This window comes from Doryrhamphus excisus, chromosome 17 (genome assembly GCF_030265055.1).
Source record: "Doryrhamphus excisus isolate RoL2022-K1 chromosome 17, RoL_Dexc_1.0, whole genome shotgun sequence".
NCBI classification, from domain to species: Eukaryota; Metazoa; Chordata; class Actinopteri; order Syngnathiformes; family Syngnathidae; genus Doryrhamphus; species Doryrhamphus excisus.
In genome coordinates this window covers 346,125-355,709 of record NC_080482.1, presented here as the reverse complement: position 1 = coordinate 355,709, position 9,585 = coordinate 346,125, and the positions used below count along the sequence as shown (strand labels likewise).

The 9,585-nt window shown below is 46.9% G+C and overlaps 1 protein-coding gene across 1 annotated transcript; it reads right to left on the bottom strand.

Annotated features, from left to right (window-relative positions):
* Positions 1 to 3,775: 3,775 nt before the first annotated feature.
* sox4b (SRY-box transcription factor 4b) lies at positions 3,776 to 9,004 on the bottom strand. Its single transcript, XM_058053158.1, has one exon. The coding sequence runs from the start codon at positions 7,413 to 7,415 to the stop codon at positions 6,198 to 6,200; it is 1,218 nt and encodes a 405-aa protein (XP_057909141.1). The 5' UTR covers positions 7,416 to 9,004; the 3' UTR covers positions 3,776 to 6,197.
* Between the last annotated feature and the right edge of the window lie 581 nt (positions 9,005 to 9,585).

The following is a 9,585-nucleotide window of genomic DNA, read 5'->3' as shown; positions in this document are numbered from 1 at the left end:
GGCATCAATTTTGGACGTTAACTGAGAAACATGCTAACCGGGGCGGACGCTAACCAAGGTTCAACTGTACTACTTTGGCAAGGTGGAAAACAGCACGGGAGTACGTTCTCCAACCAGCTGTCTGAGTGTGCAAAGCCTGTTTTTTCTTCACATTTCTGTTTGTGCTAATGCTAATGCTACAGAGAACCACCGAGGGAACCACACACATAATGAAGGGCAGGAATTTGACTCAATAGTCAAAACATGCAGGTTGAGTCTGGTACAGAAATAGAAATAAAGAAATACTCATAGCACCATGACTACCCATCCAGCCACCTTGGGACGAGAGCTCAGCAGAGATACAATCATGGCTCTCTTCACCCAGCCTCTAGCAGAGCTCTTATCCCCCCTGCTGTGGTTTTACTGGACCACTGACTCCAGCAGCGAGCCTGTTACGCTCCACTCCCCATTTCTCCCCATCTCATGCCTGCATGTCTCCCACTGAGGAGTCAGCTGAGCTAGGCATGAGCCTGCGTGAGCCTGAGTGAGCCCGCATGGGCCAGCATGAGCCTGCATGGGCCAGCATGAGCCCGCATGGGCCTGCATGAGCCCGCATGGGCCAGCATGAGCCCGCATGAGCCCGCACACTGAACAGGCTTCCTAGAGCTCGGAGGAGCTTAATGCACATGCTGAGGTGCTGCTGCTCTTTGGAAATGTGCAAGATTATATGGCATGCTGGTGATATTATATCCATGCGTGATACATATTTATGAGCAGGGGTTAAGGAATAAAATAATCTACAACAGGGATCACAGAATGACTGCTGAAAGGGATGTGGAAATATTTATGTTAGTGTGGAGTCAGTAATTACTCCCATCCACGCACTGTTGGGATAAATGGATGAATCAGTCGACTGCTGTGGTGCTGCGAGTGCTTACACACCAACTTGCTTGAAAAAAATCTGTTCAGGATTCATGAAGTTGCGCTGGAAATATGATGTGTTGAAAACACCTCAGTAGATAATATATTTTATTTTTTAAGGACATACCTGCTACTGTGCACTTGTTATGAATTTGCTCCTGTACTTTCTATTACACAATGACATTTTGCGTGCTACGTGCTGCATGCAACGTTGCATAAAAATGAACAGACGGTGAAACGAATGTAGTTGAATGAAATCATCCAAATACAATCATACAACACAGGAGGAAATGGCCACCACTCTACATCACAGGTCAACAGACAAACGTCCCGACGCTAATGAAGTGAACTGAATAGTACTACACAAGAATGTTACATCAGAATTTGATTGGTGTTCATTGAAAGCACCGTCTGACAGAAAAGCAGCACCAACCATCAAAAAGTCATCTGAGCTCCATAAATCATCAGAAGGAGGCAGACATACAATGTCTGCTCTCACTGTAGGGATATCCTTGTCCTGTCGTTCATTGCACGCAATAACATTTTAGCCATGACACACACGCACACACACGCACACACACGCACACACACACACACACACACTAGATACACACAGACCTAGACAGGCAGACATGCTTGTCAGCTCGCTGGAGGGCCCTTGGCTGACTGCTACTAAAGCAGCCCCTCCCCCACAGTAAAGATCTGTCTGGGAGGGGGGAAGGGAAATCATGAGCGTCTGAACATCAGCCAGCCACAATCCAACATAACTGCTAGAATACAATCTCTTTAAATACATAACCAGCGTGGCGGCAGAGCGTATGGAAAGGAGCCCTGGGATGACAGCTGCTGGGATGCTGAATGAGGCCCTCATGAAAGCCTCATATTTATCATGTATTTGCTCATCATATGAATCAATATCATACCCAAATATGCTGCATAATTGGCTACTATGGGCTGCACTTGTACTGCTTATAAGCTGGGTGACTTTTGGGTTGAATTGACTCGGATTCTTTTCACGGCTGACGCACTGCAATGCAGACACGCACGCTTGGTCTTATCAGCAGATGTGACCTTGGTCATCACAGCCCGTCTGTTCACCAGACTGTGATCTTACCATCTATGCATCCATTGCTAATGCGCTACACATTGGGCTACAATGGGCTACATTGGGCTACAATGGACTACATTGTCCTACATTGTCCTACATTGTGCTACATTGTGCTACATTGTGCTACATTGTGCTACATTGTGCTACATTGTGCTACATTGTGCTACATTGTGCTACAGTGAAACATTGATTTGTTGTGGCGCTATCATTCAGACTGCAAGATAACTGTGTCATCACTGATGTAGATTCAGGTACATTCTATTCTACTGCCAGTATCTAGCATTTCACGTTTATACTGTAGTCAGTCCGTCATTGTTACCTCAGTATTTTAACAATGATACATTTCGCTATTCAGTAATCCTTCAAGCCCCAAATCAATGTACAATGTATGAAGTATTTTCAGACAGGTGTAAAAGCAAACATCTTCCTGAGCCAATAAACATCATACTGAGGCCTTGTCCACCCACAAACGTTCCTGGGAATTGGGGGGCTTTTTTGGCGGGTTGAAAAATATGTGTTATAATAATATTAATACATGGTTGCATCCAGATGGGAATGGACCAGTGGGTGGAAACATTGCAATACACCACCCACACCAACAGGCGGCGATGTAAACAGACACACAGACCAAACTACGCCCAACTAAACTACGACAAACCAAACTACGGCTACACTGTGACTAACCAAACTATGGCTACACTGTGTCTAACTAAACTACGAAAACGCAAACTACGGCTACACTGTGACTAACTAAACTACGGCTACACTGTGACTAACTAAACTATGACAACATTGTGACTAACTAAACTACGACAGAGCAAACTACGACTACACTGTGACTAACTAAACTACGACTACACTGTGACTAACTAAACTACGGCTACACTGTGACTAACTAAACTACGACTACACTGTGACTAACTAAACTACGACTACACTGTGACTAACTAAACTACGACAACATTGTGACTAACTAAACTACGACTACACTGTGACTAACTAAACTACGACTACACTGACTAACTAAACTACGACTACACTGTGACTAACTAAACTACGACTACACTGTGACTAACTAAACTACGACTACACTGTGACTAACTAAACTACGACTACACTGTGACTAACTAAACTACGACTACACTGTGACTAACTAAACTACGACTACACTGTGACTAACTAGTGACTAACTCAGAGAGAAGGCAGGCACATAAGTCAGGCATCTTCCATTTTCCAAGGCTCGTCTGGACTTACGACTTCTGTGAGGCATTTTGAAGTTTCAGACGCCAGAGTATGAGGAGAATGCCACCCGGGGTGAGTAATGTCAGTCCCATGCAAGCCAAAGTACACGCAGTACTGCATCACACTGTAAACATACACTTCATGCAGCTGACTGATCGCTAAAGGCTAACGTGTACTCACCGCATCTATAATCCTATAATTTTGTCAAAGTGAGGAGAAGATGCACGTAGTACATAGTACTCCAATTAGTACACACAGTATAACTTAAGAAAACAATACATCGATTGTTTACCAGTCTGTTGCATCCGAGGCATTCAGTGTAGAGCAATGTAATGTTTCCCCGAGGGCTCAGCTGAGATGGGCCTTTGTGTGCAGGAATACGGAGAAGAAAGGCGGCACCACAACAGGTCAATTGTCTCAAGACTAGTCGTTGGTTACGTTTGGTGACTTCCAGTTTAAAGCGGGGGTGTCGTATCTAAAAGGCAGCACGCGGAGTGTAAGAAAAGCAAAGAGTTGAGGACACAATAGTTTTAGAGCTTCAGTTCCAGCTGATATTTATTTCCTTCCATGAAAAAGTTCTGTACACAAGGTTCTATCATCAATCTGACAGGCAGTGAATGGACACGATTTAGCTGGCATGAGTTCTCTCCCTTTCTCTGAGTCTCAAAAAAGGTGGTTCCTTTGTTTATGGCATGATTAGAGACAATACATGATCATTCTACACAGCATATTGCACAGGATGGATGAAAAATAAAGTTAATATATTTAAAAAGGCTTTGATATATATGTATAAAAAACAGTCCTGAACTGACCACCTCGAGTGTAAGTAAGGATGTGTAAAAGATAGTCGTTCTAGACAGTGCCTGTCCTTGAGAGTAACAACATACATAAACACACAATCTTTTGCTTTATGATACAGTCAAATATACAAAGATTGAGTATCATTTTTCCTCATTTTTTTCTGAAAAACACAACAACTAAGTAACCTGAATCCGAAGTACAAATGCTATTCACCATGCCATAAAGTTACTAAACAATTATTATCTAATAGTTAGCCAACAAGTAGAAAAGATTATATATTCAAATACAATGAGAAACGCAGTACAAGTAGATGTTGCGGAACTCAAGTCAGCAATTTGAATAGCTTGATGTTGTCATCCTTGTTTGCTTTCTAAAAAGATAGCCTCTCCCATCCAGCGGCTGGTGGACGACTTTGACATCGGTTCATGAAAACATCAAGCGGTAAGTCCGATTTAAAGCTACAATCTCCTCCTTTGTTTTTGTAGGCAAGATATCAGAGAGAAATGTTGAGGAACGGAGCGGCGGCTCCAGAGAGCGACTGTTAAAAGCAATACTCCACAGGAACGGCCTCTGGCAATAATCAGTTCACGTGACGGCCACTGTAAACGTAGAAGGTAGTCTGACACAAAGACTGGTGCTGCCTTCATGTGCTATTGGGGAAATCGGCATCACGTGTACACTGCATACCATAATGGTCAAGCCAAATCCACCATATCAGATTGGGATACGTTTCAAATTCGACATCATGGACTCTTCCGAGTGATTGCTGGTGATGCTTCAAAAAATAGCCAAATGAGTGATCGATCCCACGCCAGCGAATGACCGCCACAGTGTACTACGGTCGTTCGGCTGGCTGGATGTGAACGGGCAAGTCAACAAAAGAGCGAGCGTGAGCGTTCCGACAGCACGTGAAAGCAGCATGAAAACCAGCCATCAAGGTTTTAAAGTCAGGAAAGCCAACGCAGCGGAATGAGTAGGCGAGGCTACACACCCCCGCGGTTGACTCCTCCCTCTCCATATAGATTTGTACAAAAATACACTGAGAAAATAAATCAAACTGTTTCCTATCTTTTACGTGTCCAAAAGTGTGTCCATTGCAATATCAAAAAGAAATGAAAGTTGTGTGTTTTTCAAAGTCTAGCCCTTCGCCTGAGAAGAAAACATGACAGACTGACAAATAGCTGAGGAAAAACAAACCAGGACTTTTGAATGTTCGGCCCCGTATAGAAATACAAGATCCCGTACAAAATGTACAAAACAAAACAGTGAAGCCTTTATCTAAAAATGATCAATTTGGTCCTGAAGAGTAAAGAACACAAGTATAAAGTTCAGCACTGATTTGTAGTTGCGTTTGAATCCTGAAGTTTGAAATATTAAAACAGCTGGTGATTATTTCAGCGTCCTTTTGTGGTAGAAAGTGAAAGAGGCTACCTATTTGTTGAAATAACCCTAATACTAGATTGGAACTGCTTTGGCAGCCTCACATCAAATGTTAGCACAAGATAGGAACAGAGTAGGCTATCATGCTTCACTTTTTTCTTCTTTTCTTTCTTTGTTTTTGTTTTTTTTTTGCATTTGAGAAAAATAAAAAAATAAAAAAACATCAACCCACCTCTTTTCATTTTAAAAAATCCCTCGGTGACACACCACGGTAAAAAATGATAGCAAGTCGTGTACCTTTAGTGGTGAAAGTCACTTGGCAAATCGGTAAAAAGCTGTGAGAAACGTCCCTTTAGAAATCAATCAGCAACAACATTGATTAAGTGAACGGCGGACCGCATAACGTGCAAATCAATCACAGTAAAGTTGTTCGGGTCAACCGGTTCGCCACCGAGCGGGCCCTCGACAGGAAACCCAACCGGTGTCACATTTCTTCCCTTCCCTCCCGCCTCGCGCCCCTCCATGCCGGCCTGTGATTCAGCCCTCCGCGTCCGCACATCCCGAGCGAAGTTGCCCGTCAAAAGGCTCTTTTTCCACTTTAAAAGTTGAGCTTTCGAAGCACTCGCAGCCGAGAAGCGACACCGGGCGCCAGTTCGAGTGGGTTCTTGCCTGTCTGCTAGTTCGGAGACAATGCAGGAAGTGGCCGCCCGCTCCTGTCCGGAACCCCGGGGGCTGTGTGTGGTTGTCGGCGTGCCCCGCTCCGTCGTCAGTACGTGAACACCAGGTTGGAAATGGTGGACTCCAGCCAGTCCCCGGAAATCATTTCGCTGACTTCAGGCGTGCAGTAGTCGGGGAACTCGAAGTGGGAGCCGCCGGAGCCGGACTCAAAGTTCAAATCCAAGTCCCTGTCCAGCACCGAGGAGCCGAAGCTCCCCAGCGACATGCTGTCAAAGTTGGGGCTCGGGTTCATGTCGAGCAAGTCGTCCTCGAACTCTTCGTCCTCGGAGGACGACGACGACGACGAGGAGGCGGAGCAGTGAGAGCCGGAGGGTGTCGGCGAGGAAGCCCGCCGACTGCTGTGTGAGGACCCGCCCAGGCTGCCGCTGCCGCTGCCCGGGGACTCGCCGCCCTCCTCCCTGCCGCTCGCCGTGTCCTCGTACAGGCTGAGCGGGTCGCTGGAGTCCGCCGAGCTGCTCAGCGTGGGGCTGGCCGGGACCGCGACCGAAGACGCGGGGCTGACGCTCAAGCCGCCCCCGTAGACGTGGTACACCCGCTTGGCCCTCCTTCCCTCCGGTACCTGCTTGGCTGTCGACTTGGACTTGTAGAGGGAGTTGTGGTGGTGCTCGGCCGGCTGCTCAGAGTTCAACGGTGGGGCTTTGGTGGCGCTGCTGCTGCCGAAAAGTGATTTATGGGCTTTGCTGCCGCTGCTGCTGCTGCTGCTGCTGCTGGGTGATTTGGATCCGTTCTTCCGCGAACATGACGACGACTTAGTGCTGGTGCTGTTCGGGTTAACTTTCTCCCCCTTCTCCCCGCCACTCCCCGGCTTGGAAGTGCTCGATTTCACCTTCTTCCTGGGCCGGTACTTGTAGTCGGGGTAGTCCGCCATGTGCTTGAGCCTCAACCGCTCCGCCTCCCGGATGAAGGGGATCTTGTCGCTGTCTCTGAGGAGCTTCCATCGCTTCCCCAGCCGCTTGGAGATCTCGGCGTTGTGCATGTCCGGAGACTGCTCCATAATCTTCCTTCTCTCGATTTGGGACCACACCATGAAGGCGTTCATGGGTCTTTTAATGTGGCCGCTTGGAGTTTTGCACCACGCCGGGTTGTCTCCAAGCTTGTCCCCGGCGGTCGAGGAGGCCGTGGAGCCCGGGGAGAGAGGCGAGACAGCCGGGTCCAAATCCATGCACGCCCCGGAGCTCGAATCCCCGCCGAAGAAGGAGGAAAGCGCCTCGGCTGTGCTCTCGGTGTGGCTCATCTTCTGCACCATGCTGCCTCTCTTCTCCGCGCACTTGGAAGGAAACTCAGCTTTTTGTCCTCTCCGAGTGGGAGTTGACTTCAAATGAACAAATGTCACTCCCGTGATGTTTGGAATCGAGTGTTCAAATGCTCAGTCCAGTGTGGCCATCAAATAACACAAAGTGTAACTCCCAGTCTTTTGAGTGTCTGATCAATGAGTCTCCTCCTCCGGCGTGGCACAAATCAATAAGGCGGCGCACACAGTCTGATGCCGGCTGCAGCCCGAGTGGCCGCCGCTACAAAAGGCTAGACGTGCTTTTCTCTGCATCGGCCCGAGTCCCCTCTCCTCGAGACAAAAGCCATGCGTGCTGAGGGCGGAAATGGGGGAAAGGGAGCCTAGAGTGAACGACACAGTCCTCCCTCCATCTGTAGACTTGTAGCAGAGTTTCAAGCAGCCCTCCGGTCCCGTCTACCTTTGCATGCATTTATCCCTTCCACGGATACAGCGGTGATAAAAAATAAGCCAATGGGAGGCTGTCGCTAGCCTGCTTCGGCGCCAAAACAACGCCCACCTCGACGCCGATTGGTCCAAAATAGAATCTAATAATAATCAGCGCGTGCAATGAGGAGCCTCGTGTCTGACCTCATTCCAGAATACAACAAGAAACTTCCATTTTTTTAAGAGAGACGCTGGCTTATGTTAACACCGCCCCCCTCTTTCCCTGCCGGCAGGACCATGTGTATGCTATTAACATACTCCATGTACTCCTGCATATACTCCTGCATATACTCCTGCATATACTCCATATACATACTCCAAGTGTATTTTTGCCAACACCAATTTTTGCCAATGTCAATTCAAGAAATATACACCGTGATATATTCATTTTTTACATTTCTATTTTATTACACATAATGGGTAGATTCTGGAGCACTTGTGTCAATTTAAAACAGTTCAAATACGTTCAAAAGAAGAAAATGCAATAGTAATTCTAATGTAAATCCAATGATCTATCCACATTATCCACATGTGAGGAAGGAGCGTTAAACAATGCTGAGCAACCGCAGTTGAGCCTCGTAGAGTAGAATAATGTCTCTCACCTCAGATGCTTGGCTCATTCCAGGAGTCTCTCTCTCTTTCTCTCCGGTTGGGCGCTCTTTTGCCGAACACAGCAGAGGAGAGGAGAGGGGAGAATAATGTGAGCATATCTGGATCCTCACCAATCAGCCATGTAAAATGACACGAACAACAGGGCGACGTGGAAGCCTCGTTATTGAGCACCGGAAATAAACATGCACACTTTACTACACAACAATGACAACATTTCCACACATATTTTCACGGTTTCACAATTGACTTGAAAAGGTGTTGCTGTGCCATCATTTGGTCCTGCCAAATGACGGCGACACTGAGAAAGGAAATCAAACAAACCTCTTTTGCAAGTAGCTACGGAAGGAGCCAAACGGAGAGAAAGAGCAGGCACTCATTATACCGCTGACTGCCGCTAGATGGCGTCGCAGAGCCGGACAGGACTCCTCTAAGCTGCGGTGCACACAAGTTAGAGAGGCAACACAGTAGAGCCGGCATCCAGAATCCAGCATCCAGAATCCAGCATCCAGAATCCAGCATCCAGAATCCAGAGGAGTTACCAGGGTGAATTACATAATGCGGACTTGAACATGTAAAGGAGGATGATCTTGCATTGGGATGAAGTGGATGTATTTCTATTCCTATTGTTTTGGCCCATTCCCATCTTGGGACACTGTGATCCGAGTGAAGGATCTAGTAACGATGCATCTATTTTAGATGTCTCACCACCAACATGTGAACGATCCGTCACGAGGCCATCCCATCTTCTGCCTCTTAATGGAAGGCAGAGGTGACTTCCGCCAGCGGTGGGAAATTAGTATGGAAGTGTAGTCGCCAGTGTTACTGGATGCATTTCAGTGGTTACAATTATACTCAATATGGCCTCATATCTGCAGTGCATCCAAGTAAAGCAACGGGTAATTGGGCTCCAATTTGTGTGTTCATGGAGCAGAACAGCGTCGGAAATGCCAATGCTAACTCATAAGCTCCTAAATGCCGTTTTAATAGGAGACTGTAGGAAAGTGTAATAGCAGGTAAACACGCTTGGTGGAAGTACCTTGCTGGAGTGCTGCCATGTATGGCATCCTTGGCAAACAGGGAAAGGGATGGA